Source organism: Micromys minutus, assembly GCF_963924665.1.
Source record: "Micromys minutus genome assembly, chromosome: 31".
NCBI lineage: Eukaryota > Metazoa > Chordata > Mammalia > Rodentia > Muridae > Micromys > Micromys minutus.
In genome coordinates this window covers 26,710,910-26,731,205 of record NC_137966.1, presented here as the reverse complement: position 1 = coordinate 26,731,205, position 20,296 = coordinate 26,710,910, and the positions used below count along the sequence as shown (strand labels likewise).

The 20,296-nt window shown below is 46.7% G+C and overlaps 1 protein-coding gene across 4 annotated transcripts in view; it reads left to right on the top strand.

The window, feature by feature from the left end:
• Window positions 1-20,296, top strand: part of MYH11 (myosin heavy chain 11) — a 92,753-nt gene that overhangs the window by 25,015 nt on the left and 47,442 nt on the right. For 2 of the 4 annotated variants that reach the window (XM_080942397.1, XM_080942398.1), the window contains 6 exons: window positions 7,762-7,789; window positions 13,615-13,717; window positions 15,266-15,286; window positions 17,040-17,132; window positions 18,038-18,101; window positions 18,501-18,599. In XM_080942397.1, coding sequence (XP_080798523.1) covers window positions 7,762-7,789; window positions 13,615-13,717; window positions 15,266-15,286; window positions 17,040-17,132; window positions 18,038-18,101; window positions 18,501-18,599 — 408 coding nt within the window. The remainder of the gene's footprint in view (window positions 1-7,761; window positions 7,790-13,614; window positions 13,718-15,265; window positions 15,287-17,039; window positions 17,133-18,037; window positions 18,102-18,500; window positions 18,600-20,296) is intronic. The other 2 variants (XM_080942396.1, XM_080942399.1) reach the window with 1 other exon arrangement.

Genomic DNA, 20,296 nt, shown 5'->3' with positions numbered 1-20,296 from the left:
TGTGGCTCTGTACTGTGCCCTCCTGATTCAGTCACTGCCGCTCAGTACTTCTCTGGATTACTAGTTTCGTTCAGTGCTTATTCGTTCACTCACTCACATATGCATTCATGACAGAGTTACACTGTGGAGCACATAAGGCTGTGGAATGTATAGTCCCCCCGCCCTAGCCTCTCAGGAGCTACAATTACAGGCATACGTGGCTGCATCTGGCCCCAGACCCTTGTTTTCAGTGGTGAAGACAGTGGACTGAGATAGCTGAGTAGGTAAAGGAAGCATCTGAGTTTGGTCCCCAGAACAGAGTGGAAAACCTGAGTGTGGCAGCAAACCTGCCTGATCAGTGAGCTCGTGAGAGCTTGTGAGAGACCCCAAGACAGGCAGCAGCTGAGGTTGACCTCTAATCTCCACATGCATTGCAGACACATAAGCACATGCTACTGGCAGTTAATACAGTACTCAGAGCTCTGAGCTGTGTGGTGGGAACTTCAAGCCTTTTTCAATCTCGTCCCATGGAGTATTTTTTGTGCTCTTGAAAAGCCTGGGTTTTGATCTGTTTTTTTTTTGTTTGTTTTTGGCAAAGAAACAGCTGAGGCAGGCACAAAGGCTCCTCCGGATGGGGATATAAGAAATAGTGTCAGGCTGTTTGACTCAAAGTTAGCATCCTACAAACCTCCAGGACAGGACTCAACATACTTCCACTTCCAGGAGGGTGTGGAGGTATGCTCAGCTCTGCCTAGTCTGGACTGGCTGGTGGGATGAGTACAGTGTGTATGGGTGGCTGAGTCTTCAGGCACGGCTTCTCCTCACCATATCTAGCTCAGCTTCCATAAACAAGTTGCCATAAATTAATGAGTTACTCCACCCTTCCTGTCCCATCTTTTTCCAACTTTGAGCTATTGAGACAGGATCTCACTGTAACTCAGGTTGACACTGAATCCCATATGTAGTTTAGGAGAGCCTCCTGAGAGAGTTAGGGGTATTGACACACTGTTAGCTGAAGGCTGGGAAGGGCAGCAGTAAATTTAGCTAAATCGCTTTGTGTTTCTGGCAGGTTGTGCTCCCAGCCACCTGCTGGAGCCCTCTGGATTCAAGAATGAAACACACACACACACACACACACACACACACACACACACAGAGAGAGAGAGAGAGAGAGAGAGAGAGAGAGAGAGAGCGCTCCCAGCCACCTGCCGGAGCCCTCTGGATTCGAGAATGAAAGATACACACACACACATACACACACACACACACACACACACACACACACACGCATGCACAGAGAGAGAGAGAGAGAGAGAGAGAGAGAGAGAGAGAGAGAGAGAGAGAGAGAGAGAGAAGTACATTTTAAATGCTATGACTAGCTCAAAGGGTAGGCGTTTCTAATTCTTTCTGCTGCTAGCAAACACTCTTTTCCAGTATTCCTGAGTTAACATCTTTTAAATTTTATATTTTTTTCTCTGCTATCCCAAAACTAAGTGGGAAGTGGTCCATGCGGTCACTTTTCTTATTATTACATGTCGGTGGGCCTTTAGGTCCGGTTTTTCTTCTTCCCTGGCATGGATATCCCACCCTTCTTTTTTTCCCAGTTCCTAGCCCCAGCAAAACTCCAAGTCCTGCCTCAGTTTACCTGCCTAGACATTGGCCGTTGGATCTTTATTGATTAATCAAAAACCAGTTGGGGACAAAAACCTTCAGCATTTGGACATGCAGATTCCCAATTTTGGGGGCCATATTACTTCAAGGCATTAGAACCAATCTCCGACAGGGAAGTACAGTGCTAGGGAGCCAGCAAGAACAGGTTCTGATAAGGATCTGTTCTCTCAGGTGGCACATTCTAGCTACGGCCTCCTGTGAATAAAGGGACTGCTTCACTCTTTGGGGTCTCTTGAGTATGGACATGTGTCCCATTTGTGAGGGTAGAGCCTTCGTGAACCCTCAGTGACTAGGTTTCCCCATATAAGGTGGGGATGTGGATGTTAGACCCAAGTGGAACTCAGAGTTAGTAGAAAACCCTCACAACCTTTGGTGTCTATGAGTTCTTACAGGGACGGGAGGCAGTCAAGAATCTTAAAATACTGAGTAAATAGTGAATTCTGAGTTGGAGAAGTAGACTTGGCCATCAGAGTAGCTTTGGGTGCCCATTCTGGTTTTCATCCAGGAAGCATGAAAAGCCTGTTTTCCCAGTAGATTGTCTCAGCAAGGCTGACTGGGGGTCTAGCCTTATGCTGTAGTCCTGCCACACACAGTCTAGCCCAGGGACATTAATCAAGAAGGCCCACAGTGTGGGGAAGGGAGATCTAAAAGCTGAAGGCTGCTAACCTGGGGCCTGTCTCCTAGGCCAGGAGACAGTAGATGCCTCCTGGGAGGTGACCATGAATGTGAGATGGGAGAGCTTTGTGGGGCTGGAGGCCGAGGACGAAAAAGAAAGAGCTGAGAGGCCACCAGAGTCCTCTGTCTCTTGTGCCCCTCAGTGGTCTAGTTCTAAGGGATAGAAAATGTTCCCTTGGGCTCAGCCTATAGCCTATGTGAGTCTGCCAGAGAGAAGGTAGAAGGGAAGGAGAGAGGGCCTAGGCCCACAGGAACCCAGAGTAGAATCAGGCCACAGAGCCGAGGTGGAATCCATCTCTTTGTGTCTCAGTGAATTTGTTGCCTGTCCCAGGTTGTATGAGGATTGCTCTGAGCCATACCTGAGCCTTAGCTGACACCTGCCCTGGTGTCAGAAGAGGACCCAGGACTGACACCTTTGCACTAGCCTCACACAGTGTATAGAACCTTCTGGAAGCTAACTTCTTGGGGAATATGGTAGGGAGTCATTTGCTTTGGGCTTGGGATCCTCCCTGAAACCCCCAACCCGTACATTCTCTTGTATGTACATCGGGCTGGTACAAGAAGGGAGAGAGGCATGGAGTCTGGGAAGCATTCCCATTCTCCTTTTATGGGTAGCCTGCAGCCCTCAGTCTCAGCAGCCAGCTAGCAAGAACTCCAGCAGGGATCAACCGAAATACCCAGGCCATGACTCTAGGACACTGGGAGTCCTTGCCTGCTGAGTCTCAGGGTGACCGCAGGCCCATTATCTTGCTCCTCAAGCGTATCCCCAACTTCCAAAGACAAGTTCCCAGGCCAGGTAGGAAGGATAGACAGGTGCAGATTAATGGTGGAGGTGAGGTCCCAGGATCCAAGCTAGAAGCTGAGCCACAGTAAGGCTGACACTGCCCAGAGGCGCATGAGGTACATTCTTCCTGCCTTTGAGCCAATTTGGTGATCTTGGGAATTCTCTGCCCACTGCCGCCCTTCCTGCACTACTACATGTTCTTGACGTAATTACAGACGTGGCACGAAAGGCTTCTTGTTGCTCTGGAAAGCCTGGGGAGCCACAGAGGTGTACAGGGGACTGTACACTAGTGCATGTCCTGGTTACAAGTGTGGCTACAGCCCTCAGCCATTTTCTTCCTGTTTGACGCCTGTCTTTAGTGTTCTATTGCTGTGGAGAAACAGCATGTCAAGGCAACTCATACAAAACAAGGCATTTGGGGGCTGGAAAGATGGCTCAGCAGTTAAAAGCACTCATTGTTCTTCCAGAGGACCCAGGTTCAAATCCCAGCACCCACGTGGCAGCTCACAACTATCTGTAACTCTAAGATCAGACTCCCTTACACATACATACAGGCAAAACACCAATGGACATAAAATAATTTTAAAAACAAAGCAAAGCATTTCACGGGGACTGGTTTACAGTTCCAGAGTATTAGTTCATGATCTTGATGGTGGGAGACAAGCAGGCATGGCGTTGGAGCAGCAGCTGAGAGCTTTACATAGTGATCTGCAGGCAGAGACACTGGGAGACACCTCAGATCCCATCATCTTCAGTGAGGCCACACCTACTCCCAAAGGCCTCACCTCCCAATCCTTCTCAAACAGTTCTGCTAATTGTGGACTAAGCTTTCAATCTATGAGCCTCTGGGGGCCATTCTCGTTCTACTATATCTCCCACACTCCATCTTTAGTGACACAGAAACAAGAAACATGGCTCTTGTTGGCTTGTGTTTCCAGGGCCTGGTGCACAGCAGAGCTCACCTATGATGGTATAAGCCAAGTGTGATAGCAGTGCCTGAAATCACAGCTCCTGGGAGGTAAAAGCAGATGACTGTGAATGTGAGGTCAGGGCTACATAATTATTTCAAAATCAAACAAAAAGAAGGAAGTAAAAAATTATGTTTTTTAAAGGTCTCTATCTCTCCCTCTCTCTCTCTCTCTCTCTCTCTCTCTCTCTCTCTCTCTCTCTCTCTCTCTCTCTCTCGTGCTCTGTTGCATGTACACAGCAATTGTAGCAGGTGTCACACTTTTTTCTTTTCATGGCTGAATAGTATTCTGCTGGATGATCATCCAACATTTTAAGATCCATTCATCGGTTGATGGATATTTCCTTTCTTCTCTGAGGTGAATGTGAATATAACGCTCCACAGTTCTTTGTATATTTTTTTTACCAACTTGGAAAAGAAAACAAGAACAACACTGTATGTTATATACATTCTTCCAAAATATATTGAAAACTAACAAGTTAAAAAATGATCATGGGGAGGTTACTTGCTACAATACAGAGAATCTTTGGTCGAAGGGAGAACATGAAGCCTTTATAGATATAGGAAAATACATGCCTTTCTCAGATACTTCCTTCAATCTTCAGGCCAGTTGTTTTCATGAAAATACAAATCTTCCAAGAATCTCCCCTAGAGCTGGACAATGTGCACCTCGTACCACTGTCCAGAGCAGCACTGCAGGCAAGGCCTGCAGTAGACAGGCCCCTGACTCAGCCATGGAGAGCTGTGGAGTCAGCCGGTATCACCAAGGTATTGGCTCTCAGATAATGTAACAAGCAGTCAAAGAAAAACTTGCATGTGAAAGTCCACAGCAGTACAGTTTTCAATAGCTTTAATGTAGCAACAACCCCAATGTCCATCCATGGATGAATAAACTGTGGTCTATTATACAATGGAATATTACTTGGCCATGAACAGGAATAAAGTAGTAATATATACTACAATTCAGATAACTCTCCCAAACATGATACATGTGCTGTGTGTCTCTACCTGTGTGAAATACGCAGGACAAGCAAACATGTGCACACAGATGCACATAGAGCACATTCCCAAGGGTTAGTGGGAATGGCTGGTGAACACGGATGGCCTAGTAGGTATAGGGTTTTACTTGGGAGTGACAGATAGAGATGGTGCTCATGTGATGTGAATATCCTAAGTGAGCTCGTTCATGAAATGTTAATTTCACAGCCACGAATAACAGAAGAACCTGAAGACAGGAGGTATGTGCTAGGGCAGAAGGCCTTGTTCTCTCTTTCAGAAGATTATAAACTACATTTATTGGTTTTTTATGTGTGCACTGGAATGTGCACACATGTGGAGGGCAAAGGATAGTTTGTGGGAGTCAGTTCTCTCCTTCCACCATGTGGATCCCAAGGTTACTCAGATCTTCAGGTTGACCACATGACCTTTTATCCACAAAGGCTGGCTCATCCCCTGGCTCTGTCCAAGACTGGGCTCAGTGAGGAGACAGAAAGTCCCGGCTATGGAAAGTTTAGGCAAACTCCCCGGGGTCAGGTTGACAGCTGACCCAGAGGAGCACTTCTTTTGCCCAGAGTTGTGCTTCCCACGCTTGTCTTTCCGATGAGAACATTCTGGGCCAGGGAGCTGCCAATGGCCCTCAGCACAAAGCCTGCTCCTCCTCCTGGGAGGCCTGGGAGCCTCTGATATTATAAATCTCTGCTGCTCAGGAACCAGCTCTTACCAGGTTGCTGAGAAAGCCTGGCTCCCTCCCCAGGTCAGATGAAAGAACAGAGTCCATGGTCTGCCAGTGTCCAAGCCTTTCCTTAAAATAATGGAGTCCAGGGCTCAGAGAGCAAAGTGCCTGCCTAACGGGCATGAGGCCTCCATCCCGAGTGCTGCATAAATGGGGGGTACTGGAGTCCTGTAGTCTTAGAACTGAGAAGGTAGAGGCCAAAGGGTCAGACATTCAGAGTCATCCTAGCCTATACCTCAGGCTGCAGAGACAGTTTGCTACCTGGGTTCTAGTCACAGGGCACTTGTTTCTTGAGCCTTCACCTCAATCAGTTAGTGTGTATTGGGTTTCTTTTCTTTCTTCCTTTGTTTTTTCCCTCCTTCCTTTCTTCCTTTTTTTTTTTTTTTTCCAAGATAGGGTCTTACTATGCAGCCCTGGCTACTTACTGTATAGCCAAGATGACCTTGAATTCCTGATTTTCTGATTCCATTTATCCATCTAACCATCCTGCCCATCTATCCTATGATTTATTAAAGCCATGTGCTGGGCACTGGAGGTACAATGTTCTGTGGTGAACTGAGGCTGAAGGCATGGAGCTGAGAAGAGACAGTGCCACCTCTGGCATTGCCCATCAGATGCGGCACTCTGCTGTCTTTGCTCTTGGCTGGTGGTTGGAGTGTTGGTCACTGTTCCCATGTTTCTCAGAAGTTCCTGGCTGGTTCTCAGGGGCACTTTTTGAGTAGAAAGCTGTCAGTGAAGCCTGCTTGATCTTTGATCTCATGATGTCCTCTGAATGGAGAAGGGTAATGTCTCTAGTACCATCAGACACTGAACTGTCACCTTCCAGAGAGAAAGAGCCTACCAAGGAGCTTGCAGATTGTGGAAACAGTGGGTGAGAGGAGGTTGAATGGTGTAGACACCAAGGGCCTGGAGGGAAGCAAGAGAGGCCTGTGCTACTCTATCTCTGACCAGGTAGAAATTCTAAGTCAGATGATCCAGTCAACCTAGTTCTGGGCATATTCTTAACCCTTCCCTGGGAACAAAAGGAACCACCACAAGGCTTCTATTGCAGTTAGGGTGATTATTGCTGTGACAAAACACCATAACCCAAACAACGTGAGGAGAAAAGGCTTTATTTCTTACACTTCCGTGTCACTGAGGAAAGTGAGGGCAAAAACTCTTAACAGGGCAGGATCCTGGAGGCAGGAGCCGATGCAGAGGCCATGGAAGAAGTGCTGCTTACTGGCTTTTTCTCTATGGCTTGCTCAGCCTGCTCTCTTATAGAGCCTAGGACCACCAGCCTAGGGATGGCACCACCCACAATGGGCTGGGCTTATCCACATCATTAATTAAGAAAATATTTTATAGCCAGATGTTTTGGAAGTATTTTGTAAATTGAGGTTCCCTCCTTTCAGATGACTCTAGTTTATGTCACGTTGATGTAAAATATGTAGCACAGCTTTCTACAATGATGGGAATGACATATGGACAGAGCTAAAGAAACCTGCATTGCTCTCCCCAGAAGAGAGATGAGCGCTGGTCACAATCCAAGGTTGTTTACTCTAACATATCACAGCTGATGGAGCTGACACAGTAAAACTAGACACTTCCTCAGGCCTCAGAGCAGAGAGATCTATAGCCACAAGGGTACCTGGTCAGCCTGCACCCAAAGCGTGTCCAGGCTATAAACTAATTAGGATGTTGAGACTCTGGGAGCCCCCCAGAGCTGGTGTGGCTGGAGGCCTGCACCCCTGCCCCTGAGAGCACTGTGCTCAAGATTCTTTCAAGAAGCACCTCAGGGACTGCAGTTGTCCTTGTGGATTTACTTTGGCCACCTATGTCCTAGGTGTCAAGTACAGGTGGCCAGCATGTGGGAACTTGAGAATACGGCCTGGCTTGGGCCAGGTCCAGACCCTTGGATTCAGGGCTCAATCTAATCTACACTCTGTTTTTTTGTTTTTTTTCTGTTTGCAGACCGTGAAGACCAGTCCATTCTGTGCACGTAAGTGATGCTGTTTTTCCTTTGTTGTCTACTGAAGCCAAAGCTCTCCAGAATGGGATCTGTGATGTTCATAGTTATAATTGCCTATCTCGTCCCTGGGACAAGTTGGTACATGTAACAGAAACCAGCACACATGAATGCTTAAGGGTGCAGCTGCTGTTCTATTTTGTTATTACCTTTCTAAAAATTTATCATGCAAGTGTGTACGGTGCTTTGTATATGCTTAGCCCATGGAGTGGCACTATTACGTGTGGCCCTGTTAGAGTAGGTGTGTCCTTGTGGGTGTGGGCTTTAAGACCCTCTTCCTAGCTGCCTGGAAGTCAGTTTTCTCCTAGAGGTCTTCAGATGAAGATATAGAACTCTCAGCTCTGCCTGCACCGTGTCTGCTTAGATGCTGTCATGCTTCTCCCTTGATGACAATGGACTGAACCTTTGAAACTGTAAGCCAGCCCCAATTAAATTTGTCCTTATAAGAGTTGCCTTGGTCATGGTGCCTGTTCCCAGCAGTGAACCCTAACTAAGACAGTGTGAGGGTACACAAGTGCCATAGTGCAAGTCACTGGGATTGGCAGCAGGTACCTTTCCATGCTGAACCAGCTCACCAGTACTGGGGCACAATGTCTGGCAAACTAACTGGAAACAGGAAAGATTTATTGATGTTGTGCTTATGGGTTTATAGAGTTTGGTTCATAGCCACTCAACCCCAAGTGCTTGGGCAGAGTATTGAGAGAGAGAGAGATACTAAGAACTTAGGAATGTGTCAGGACTAGGGATCCCTCATCTTAGGAATGGGGAAGTAGGAAACTTTCACTACAAGATCAATAAACAGGTTTAACCAGGAACCCAGGGGCCCTTGTTTGTATTTTGTATGTAGAGTTTTATTAAAACACATCTGCAACCTAGTTGTTTACACACCAGCTTCCACATTAGAGTGGCCATTCCAAGTAGGTATGAGGGGACTCCACGGCCCACTTGTTTTCCTTTTTACTATGATAAAACACCATGACCAAAGGCAACACAGGGGAAAGGGGGTTATTTAGTCTATATCATAGTCCATCAACAAAGAAAGTCGGGGCAGAAATCCAGGACAGGGACTGAAGCAGGCAGAGCCCGTGGATTAGCACCTCTCATGGCTTGCTCAACCTGCTTTCTTATAATCTCAGGACCATCTGTCCTGGGGTAGCACTCACACGTCAATCACTACTTAAAAAGGAGGTTTCTCAAGTCAGAGTCCTTCTTCCCAGGTTGTCTAGGTTTGAGTCAAGCTGACAGAAACCAAAGGCAGCACCCACAAAGCCTGATATGCTTGCTGTCCATCCCTGGGCAGAGGCAGCTTACACATTCCATGTCTACACAGGGAAAGATATGGTGGACCAAGATGGACATCATGGCTCTGACAGAGCGTACAGGTGCAAGGGAGGTGGCTGTGAGGGAGGAACAGCTATGGCTGTGTGCCAGTCACACTCTCTTGTTTAACCCTCAGAATGCTCATATGGAAGACCTGGCACACACCCATTTTGTAAGTAAGGAAACAGGCACGGGATGTTAAGTTACCGGAGCCCATGAAGGTGACTTGTTGAGCATGTACTTGAGTGCAGGCTGTCTGACCCAGGAACCAACTGTGCCATTCAGCTAATGAGGGCTATAAGGGACAAACACCTTGAGTCGCATATAATATTCAAAATGGATGATACCTAACTAGGCTTTGTAGGATGAATAGGAGTTGGTATGGGACACCCATACCAAAGAACACAGCTAGCTTTCAGTAGGGGTGGGAGTTGTGAGCATACAGCCAATCGGCTCCTTTTACTGGTGTTCAACTCAGAAAGGCAGGACTACCACATAGTGTTAAAATTATTTAAATGAGGGGCTGGAGAGGTAACTCTGGGTTAAGAGCACTGGCTGCTCTTCCAAAGTACCTGGGCTCAATTCCCAGGACCCATATGGCGGTTCATGCCTGTCCACAACTCCGCTTCCAGAAGATCTGATGCCCTCACATAAACATACAGGCAGGCAAAACAGCAATAGACATAAAATAAAACTATTCAAACGAAAATATACAGTTCCATAATGAGAAGTCATTAAAAAATTTCAGAACTTTCTGTCAAGCACAGGGATCTTCTCAGGATAGTCCCCAGAGACTGTACGAGGGAGAGAACACAGTTCGGGAGGTCCTGTCTAGCTAAGCCAGGGGCCTCCAGGAATAGGAAGCCCAGGACAAGTTCCTCAGAACAGAGCAGGGACTTGTATGGGGACAGCACTGTCACCCAGAGTTCTGGGGTCAGGAAAGCAGAGATAGGCATGTCTCTGGAACCACACAAAGCCTGTTGACTTCAGACGCCTGGAGCCTGGTACTTGGATGTATTTGTTGGCAAGGCCACCTAAGACTATTTTTATCAGCGAACCTTGGAAATAGCTGTGCCTAGAGGGTCATAGGAGAGAGAAGGGTTCCCAGAGTCTGTGGCTGCTGATGTCCCCACTGTTGTCAGGAGCAGAGACCAAAGGTCAGATGACATAGAATGAGATGTTTGCAATTGGGGTAGGATGCTGGTGTGCCAAGTGCGAGGCCTGTGTTCAGAACTTAGGGTCTTCTCTCTTTATTTTGACCAGAATCTTTTTCCTTCAGGTGAAAGGGAAGACTATCCACCATTTTGACATTAGCTCAACTGAAGTAATTTATACTATGATGCAGTTTATACTCTGGTGTAATTTCAACTATGGTGTACATCTGAGTGGCTTTGTCCTTTGATCCCCACTTTCAGTTTCAGAATCCAAAGCTGGGGTGTCCCTCTTTCTCTTTCTCATCTATCAGGAAGCAGAAGAACAACATGGGTTGTCTTGTTATTAAATTTCATTCCTCCATTTTCTGTCCATGGGAGTACCTGGAACTGGAACAGTTTACTTCAATGTCTCCAAGCCTTAGTTTCTCCCAGAATGGGATGAGAAGAATCATGAAGTTCCTCACTAGACTGGGAAGAGTAAAGGAACAACAGTGCGGTCATAAAGATCACAGAGCAGGTGCTTAGGAAACACCCCGACTCCCAGGGTGAGGCACATGGAGTGAGAGGCAGCTGCTGACATTGCACCTGAGGTCAGGAGGCAGAGAGCTGCATGTCGATTGGCTTGCTTTGTTCTTTTCAAGCTGTACAGAACCTCAGCCCATGGAATGGTGCCCCCCACATTTAATGCAGGGCTTCTTCCCAGCTCATTTAGCCCAATCTAGAAATCACCTTACTGGCATGTCCAGATGTTTGTGTACTAGGTGAGTCTAAATCCTGTCAATAATCAATATTATTAGAGCACAGAGCCTGTGTGGTAGAATAGCAGGAGTGTGGTTAGCATTGGAATCAGGACTGGGTTTAACGTGCCTGTCCCTTGCTGTATGACATAGAACAGGTTGTTTACCCATTCTGGGCTAGACTTCTTAACCACAGTAACACAGAGGCTGTGACTCCTGCTGTTCAAAGTAAATGTGCCGAGAGGAGGGTAAAGGAGACTGAGCATGCAAAATAGCCAGTACCCTCTCTCACACGCACAATCAATTCTCTTTTCCAAAGTTTAGAAAAAAGCAATCATTGTGTCCTTTGAGAAAGGAGGGGGTACCGGCGACCTCACTGTGACTGTGTCCATCATAGTGGTTGACATGGATCTGACCTGCCTCCCCAGGCAACAGCACCACCAGTTAGGGACTGTGTACAGAGATATTGCCTGTGGGGAACAGTCCTCACTCAAGAGGAAGCTGCCAGAACAGGCATCATTTCTAGACAGTAGACTGTGCGGCCAGGCCTGGTACTCAGAGCACATGGTAGCTTTTCTTCTCCAACTTGAGCAGAGTCACTGAGAAATGCTTGGCAGAGAAAGTTAATTTCTTTCCTTCTATTTATGGAGAATAGCAGAGCTCTGCCCAGAGAACCCCAAGCTGACCTTTGCATGGATGATTTTCTTTTCCAGATTAAAAAAAAAAAGTCTCTCATATCATAAAATGAGTAATTGCAGAAAATAAGAACATTTAAGCAAAGAAAGGAAAAATAAACCATCCTCATGCCAGGTGATGTGGAAGCAAAGTTTGCAGACCTGTCCTATTTTCTCAGCAGACATGGAGAGCCAGGGGTGGTGCTGGAGCCTGTGTGTGGAGAAGCCACTGTGCACTGATCTCTGTGGATCAAGACAACATGCTCTAGAAAGAGTCTGGGCAACAGCATCCCATCAGTGGGAAGCTGTCTTAGTTTGGGTTTTATCATTCTGAAGAGATACCATCATCAAAGCAACCCTTATAAAGGACAACATTTAGTTGGGGCTGGCTTACAGTTGCAGACGCCATGGTGGGAAGCATGGCAGCATCCCTCAGGCTTGGTTCTGGAGGAGCCAAGAGTTCTACATCTTGATCCAAAGGCAGCTAGGAGGAGACTGGATTTCACACTGGGTGGAGCTTAAGCATAGGAGAGCTCACAGTGCCACACAACCTCCATCAAGGCCGTACCTCCTAATAGTGCTATTGCCAAGCATTCAAAGCACGAGCCTATGGGGCTAAACCTATCCAAACCTCACAGGAGCTATCAGCTGGATGTAGTATGAATTACTCCAATCAAGGAAACCTTTAGCTACACATCTGAGATTATCAGTTAGCTGCCCGATATTCAGGAATTCTGATGAGAATGAAGGGCCTTGCTTCTGCTTGGGGACTCATGGGATAAGATTCTTTCCCCCTCTCTCTTGGTCTCTCACTCTCTTGTTCCTCTCTTGCCCTTTTGTCCCTCCTCTTCCCCTTCCCTTCCCCCATCTCCCCACGTGCTCATGGCTGGCCTCTACTTCTCCACTCCTCCTCCTCCTCCTCCTTCTTCTTCTTCTTCTTCTTCTTCTTCTTCTTCTTCTTCTTCTTCTTCTTCTTCTTCTTCTTCTTCTTCTTCTTCTTCTTCTCTCTCTCTCTCTCTCTCTCTCTCTCTCTCTCTCTCTCTCTCTCTCTCTCTCTCCCCCCGTACTACCTTCTTAACTCCCCTTCCCATGCCCTGAATAAACTCTATTCTATACTAAAAAAAAAAAAAAAAAAACAAAAAAAAAAAAAAACCAAAAAAAAACAAAAAAAAAAAAACATTCTTTTTCCTAGAGTTTATGCTTTAGGCTCTGCTTATTTGGAAAGCACACATTCTTCCTTGGAAATTACTTTCTTGTCCAGCTCTTCTGGGTCCAGTTTGCTGACAATGCCTCTCAGTAGACAATGCAGATAGACTGCAGTTTGATCCTTCATAGAAGAACTCAGGTTGTCCTCCCCGCTTCTGGCTCGTCCTTGCACAGAAGTACCTTCTAGAGAAGTTCCTTCTAGAGAAGTGCCCTGGTTTGTGGACTTAGGTCTACTTAGTCTCATGTTCAGGGGTAATAAACCCAAGCTCAGGGCTGGATTTTTTTTAGCTAGATTTTAGAAGGCTCAGTGGGTAAAGTATTTGTTGTGAAGGTATGAGGATCTCAGTTCAGAACCCCAGGACCCATGTTTCAAAAAAGTTGAGCAGAGTAATGAGTTTGTAATTTCAGCAATGGGAGGGACACAGACAGGCAGAACTTTGGGGTTCACTGCCCGGCCATCCTAGCCTAATTGGGGAGTTCCAGCTAGAGAGCGATATCTGGTTTTTTTGTTTTATTTTTCTTTTTTAAAGGTGTGTGATAACAGAGGTTGGCCTCTGGCCTCCATAAATATGTGCACAAACTTTCTCCCAAACATATGTGTGCACTTGCACACAGGTAGTTAACACCCCTTCCAGGAGGAGCTTCAGTCCCCTCACTCAGGGAGTGGCAGTAATGACCACAAGAGTCACCATACTCATGTCTTTCAGAGGTGAGTCTGGAGCTGGAAAGACAGAGAACACAAAGAAGGTCATACAGTACTTGGCTGTGGTTGCATCCTCCCACAAGGGCAAGAAGGACAGCAGTATCACGGTAAGTGACAAGCGCTGTCACCAAGGCCACGCAGGCCTCAGCATACTCAGAGTGAACAGAATCCCTGAGTGAGAACTCATCCTGTGTTCGCTGGGTGGAATGGGCTGACTCTGGGGACCCTGTCCCCCTGTCATGGATTTACGGTTTGAGAAATCTGCAGACTGAGCCTCCTCCACTGAGATCGGCCACGAACACTTCTTAACAGTGGCTCTGTTATCACTATGATCCATTTTCTGTTGTAGGGATTGTTCTATGGACGCTAATGCTCCTGGTCCCTTGTCTCTGTCCCTATATACCACAGTATATTTGGAGCCAGCAAATACATTCCATATACTGTTAGATGTTCCTAAGGGCTGGAACTCGGTCCCAAACTGGAATGACCCCATGTCTCACCCCCAGGGGACAGGAATGCTGAGTTCACTCAGCATGGGTCCCTGGTCCAGTACAAGAGAAAGTACAGGAAGTTTCTAGAACCTTTTCTTGCTTTCCTTCCTCTCATTTGCCTTCCGTATCGGTCCCCTATGGGACCAAGGATCCTGTCAGTTCCTCTCTATGGATGCTGGGTACAGGGAGATGATGGGAAAGGCTTCTGCCACCCTGCATCTTGTTTCTGTCCTTAGGGGTAGCAGACTTGCACAGTGGCTAGTGAGCCTGGAGTTCTCAGGGACAGGGGGTGGCGCTGGATATAGCCTGGGAACCTTTTTCCCTTAAACAAGCCCAAGACCATAGACCAGCCTGTCAGGGCTGAAACTTGTGTATCAGAAAGAATCCTGCTTCTTCTCCACCTACCCTGTTCCCCTATAGTGAAAACAAGATATAATAGTTATGATGATTCAGCTTTGCAAGGGCTGGACACTCTCTCCCTGTATATGCAGGCATATGTCTTCCCCCATCAGATCAGAGGTCAGCGTGCTGGGGGAGGGGAGATGGGGGGTTGGTAGAATGCTTGCCTAGTGGGCACAAAGCCTTATGCTCATCCTCAGCATCCCATAAATCAGATGTGGTCGTGCACACCTATAATCCAAACACTTGGGAGGTAAAAGCAAAAGAATTATAACTAAGTTTATCCTCAAGTATCTAGTAAATCTGAGCCCAACATGAGATATATAAGACCCTGTGAAAAGAAGAAAGGAAGGGTGGAAAGGAAGGAGGGAAGGAGAGAGGAGAGGAAGGAAAGGAGGGAAAGAAGGAACACATACACCAAGGCTCTAGAAAATAGGAAACATGAGATATCTGAGTACCTAAGAAAGTGGTGAATGGCCAGTTGTGATGGTGTGAGCCGGTGATCCCAGAACTCAGGGGCTAAGGCAGCAGAATCATAAGTTCAAAGGTAGCCTGGCTACAGTGTCTCAAAAGGAAGTAAAGGAGTGAGGGAGGGGTCATGGAGAGAGAATAGAAAGGAGAGTCTAGAGAGAGCACAGGGAATAAGAGAAGGAGTCAATCGCTGTGGGCTGGGGCTGGTCGCCCAGGGCTCCCACCGTGGGGCGGGCCGTGGATGTGAAGGCAGAAGCACTGACCTCTGTTTCATACTGTGCTGTCCCACTGCAGCAAGGCCCATCTTTTGCCTACGTGAGTAACAGAGTTTTCCTGGTGTGACGGGAGGCACCGAGTGGATTAAGACCTGCATGCATCTTTTGCACCCACGGGCTCCTAGTGGTTGTGGGAACAGGGCAGACTCATGAGTTCCTGGCCCCAGACTAGTAGAGGCACCAAAATACCATGGTATACATGGGTGGGGGTGGAGGCAATACCAGAGTGCAGAGTCGGGCATGTTAGATGTCCAGTGGCTTCTGCCAGAATCCCTAGGGCTGCACTCCAGCCTGGATAGATTGCCCCGGTTCAGAGTAAACTCCCTCATCACTTCCCACAGTGTGTCTACCATCAGTACCCCCACCCTATCTGTTGAGCATCGTAGGACCATCAGGCTCCAGAGTGGCCCTGGCTTGGTCAGTAGGAAACCTAGCCAGGGCAAAGTTACCCTCTCTGGCTTCCGGCCCCAGCTCTGTCCCCTGCACCTGTGTGTCTTTGTGCATGTGTGTGCTGTGCCTGTGTCTTCTCCTGCATGCCAGTTGCTTCACCTGAGACATTTGAAACCTTCTTGGGTTTGTGATGCACTAGCTTTGGCGGCTTGGTAAGGCCCCGGCTATGCTACCCACAACCTACCCTGCATGGATCTCTGTGTATGCCAACTGAACTCTGATGCAAAGCTGGCACATGGGTCCCAGCCTAAAGAGACCCTCCAGAGTGTTTCATGTCACCTAGTCTGTTGTAGGGAGATGCTGGGCCACAGTACTTTGTCTCATACAAGAAGCAGGATATTACTTGACATGGACTGTGTAACCTTTGCCCAGTCACTTAACAACTCTGGCCGCAGTCCCATCATGCATCAGATGACATCTCTATGTTTAAAGCTCTCCTGAGAAGACTGTTTAATGTGCCTGCTAGAAGACTCTTGAAGAGAGAGCATGGGGACAGGGGCCGGGTACACTTTTAGATTCTAGCACAGGTAGAGGACATTACTCTAAGTTTTTTCCTACTAAGGCAAGGAAAATGGATGCCTCTTCTTGTTAATTTCTCCAGTGAGCCAGGGCTGGAGTTTCCATGAAGACAAGGCCTTCTGCATCTTGATTGACAGGCTGCATTGCAGGGGGATGCCCAGGCCAGCAGTAGTTGCTGCCTTTGGTGGCTTGGCTCCTCTTTGCCTTCCTGGCACGGCTTACTTTGTTGGCCCTTTCTATGTCACTATTAATCACGTGATTGCATTTGCACACAGGGGCCCTGTAGAGGGACCTGACAGGCTGCACTTAGTCTCAGCTGCATTTATCTGCTAGACAGAGCTCATGAAGCTTCGAGGCTTAAAAGAATTTTAGTTCTGCAGCTGCTTAAAAGAATTTCTGATGAGTTTGGAGCCTCCAAATTATCTTCCATAGGAAACATCAGAAGTCCAGACTGGACAATGAAGTGCTGCAAGTTTCATAAAAACTATGCTTAAGCCTTTGGGAGGGTTGTAATGGCTGAGCTTGAAGAAATCGACACAACAAACCTGAAGTCTGGTGTTGCCACGGACAGCAGGAAGACTGTACATTGCACACTCCTAGGGCATCACAGCATTGTACTATGCTTTGTCTCTGGAAAGCAGTCTTTCTGAGGAGCTGATATCTTCTCTGTCAGAAAGCTCTTTTGAACAGATTTTGTGTATCTGGATGTGACTGTTGGGGTCTTGGAGGGACTGAGGACAGGAAAGAGTCTGTGGCTGAAGAGCAGAATTTTGTGTCAGGCTTTGTTCCGGGGTCCCCCATAACTACATATGAATGAATTTTAGGGGGAGCTGGAAAAGCAGCTTCTACAGGCAAATCCAATCCTGGAGGCTTTCGGCAATGCAAAAACTGTCAAGAATGACAACTCCTCTCGCTTTGTAAGTAGCAGAGACATACGGGTTTTTCTGGGACTAATGTCACATGTCCTCCAAGATCACAGGCTGTAAGAGTGTGGGAGAGTTCTGACTAAAGACTTAGAGGCAATAGAAGGCAACCACACTTGCTCTCTGCCTTCCAGTCCTCACGCATTTACTCAACAATCACTGAGCACCTATATACATGCAATACATCATTCAACAAAGCATGGATTAAGTACCTACTCTATAGCACATACATCTGTCCTCTACCAAATACTGACTGTACATCTACTACACAGACTCATTCTGGTGAACATTTTTATATAGACCATTCCCTCCCTTTTTCATTTGTTCAGTTGATTTTTATTAAGCACATAGTATATGCCTAGTACTGACCTGGGTACCAAGAATCACAGTAAATAATCCTGATGTGGCTCCAGACACAGAAAGAATGCTTTGGGGAGCATGAAGCAGTGAGGACGGCTGCAAACACAAGGTCCTGAACCTGTAGGAAAAAGCAGGACACACACACACACACACACACACACACACACACACTCACGTGTGCACAACATTTCAGTCTCTCAATGCTCAGGCCAGAGCAGCCCAGACTTTGGTATAGAAAAGCCTGTGACTGACTGAAGAGCAATGTCCTGCCAGGCCACTTAACCTATGTCAGCCTCAGTCTCCCTACCACTTGGAGACAGTCATAAAGGACGTGGTTGATGTTTCCCGCATGGGTTTGGGAGGCCTGGGGAGGAGAACGTCCAGCTCAGATGCTCATTGTGAGCCAGCAGGACTATGACAGTCCCGGGTCCTCTCAGAGTCTCTCCTGCCCCCACTGGGTCCCTGATATGTCCCCACTTGCCTGTGGGGTGGGGTCTGTGCTGAGCCTGGCCCACATCAACTTGTTCTTCTCTTGGCAGGGCAAGTTCATCCGCATCAACTTTGATGTCACTGGTTACATTGTGGGTGCCAACATCGAAACATGTATCCTTTGCTGAGCTGGGGCCTCATGAGGGAGAGGGGGCCCAGGAAAAACACAACCTCCTCCCTCTCTGGAGACTCTTGAGTTCCTTCTGGAACAATCCTTCTTGTGCTTAACAGGAGGTACTGTGGGGCAGGGTTACATGTAAATCCTCAACATCTGCTAAACCCTTTGTTCTTTAAGAGTTCATCTGAGACCAGCTGCCCTATATAGACCCATGAATCAGAAATAGTGGACAACTCTGCCAGCTTTCGGGTCCCTTGTAACTTTACAGGGAGCTTCCTAGATCCTGAAACACCTGTAGCAACTGACTTGGGAGAGTGGGTTTTGGGAAATGACTTTCTGAGTTGTGAGCTGAGTCTCTAAGCTAGCCCCAGAGCCCTTAACTTCTCGCCAACCAGATCTTCTGGAAAAGTCTCGGGCTATTCGACAGGCTAGGGATGAGAGAACGTTCCACATCTTCTATTATCTGATCGCTGGAGCCAAGGAAAAGATGAAAAGTGAGTCTGTCCTGTGGAGGGTTTAAGGGCCAGTGACTGGGAAAGATTTAATGTTGGAAGAGGCAGGTATACAGTCCTCACCTCCTGCAGTGAGTGAGTGTAGCCTTTATTAAGTTATCCTCAACAACTGTGCATTTGATATGGAAGATGGCTATTAGTCACACATTAGAGTACTAACTGTTTAAGTCCAATTACAATCTGTCTTTAAAGGAAGCAGGAAGCAGATGACAGTGGCCTAGATGCCATTTAGAAAACTTGTCAGGAGCTAGGTAGGGTTGGTACATTCCTTTAATCCCAACACTGAAGAAGCAGAAACCGGGAGGTCTTTAATGGGTTTGAAGCCAGCCTGGTCCACATAGTGATTCCAGGCCAGCTATGGCTACATAGTGAGACCCTGCTTTGAAAAACATTTTCAGATATATTTAATTGTTGGCTTTGAGATGAGCTCTTACTTTGTAGTCTGAATGGCCTAGAAATTGATGTGTATCCCAATTTAGTCTTGAATTTGTAATTCTTTCTGCCTCAACCTCTGAACTTATTATACATGAGCCCCAAAACCCAGCCCTATATTTTGAGTTTAGAAGCAATTTGGAGGGGCAGCTAATTCAAGACCTTTCATTATACAAGTCTTATTGTTTTATTTTATACAGGGTCTCATGTAATCCAGGCTAGCCTCAAACTCTCTACATAGCCAAGGCTGACCTTGAACTCCTCCTGCTCTTCCTACTCCACCTCCCAAGTGTTGTAATCACAGGCATGTGCAATCTCCCTCATTTCTCCTTCCTACATTCTTCCTTTTGACTCTGAGGGTGGAGTTCTGTCCTTTGCATATATTAGGCACATGCTGTGCTGTACTTGAACTGCACCCCAGCCAAACAGACTTTTTTTTTAAGGCCAATTGTTACTGTCTCCTGCTCTGAAGCACACATGGATTTTTGTCAACTCTGCCATTGTACAAAAATAGCTACAGCAATGCATAAATCAACAGACAAGATATGTTTTAATAAACCTTTTTATTTATAATAACATGAAGCATGCTAAAGTTGGCCATCTTCTATTGTAATTTTTTCATGTATTCTTTATATTTCAGGTAAGAAAAAAGCTGCTCTGGCCATAATATTTTTTATTGCTTATTTGAGAATTTCAACAATGCACCTCTCATACTTGTTTCCCAATCCTTCCAGGTCCACCTACATACCTTTGTGCCCTCCCCCCCAAAAAAAAGAGACAAAAAGAAAGAAAAAACACAAAAGTTTGTGTTGCCCACATACTAACTAGAGCATGGTCAAGCTCCTAGAAGCCATCAACTGTGAAGAGCCACCCTTCAGCTCTCTTCAACGGTTTCTTCTCTAGACTATTTGAGGGGGAGGAGGGAAATTGTCACATAAGCCTCACAGTTGAAGAATCAAACTTTTTAAAAATTTATTTATTTTATGTATGTAAGAGCATACTGTAGACACACCAGAAGAGGGCATTGGATCCCATTACAGATGGTTGTGAGCCACCATGTGGTTCTGGGAATTGAACTCTGTACCTTTGGGAGAGCAGTCAGTGTTCTTTACTACTGAGCCACCTCTCCAGCCCCAAAGAATCAAACTCTTAAAGGGATATCAAAATTATAGCCACAAAAGGGACACATTCATTGGTGAATATGGAATCTGCATTCCATATTAGTTAGGGTTTAAAAGAAAAGAGAC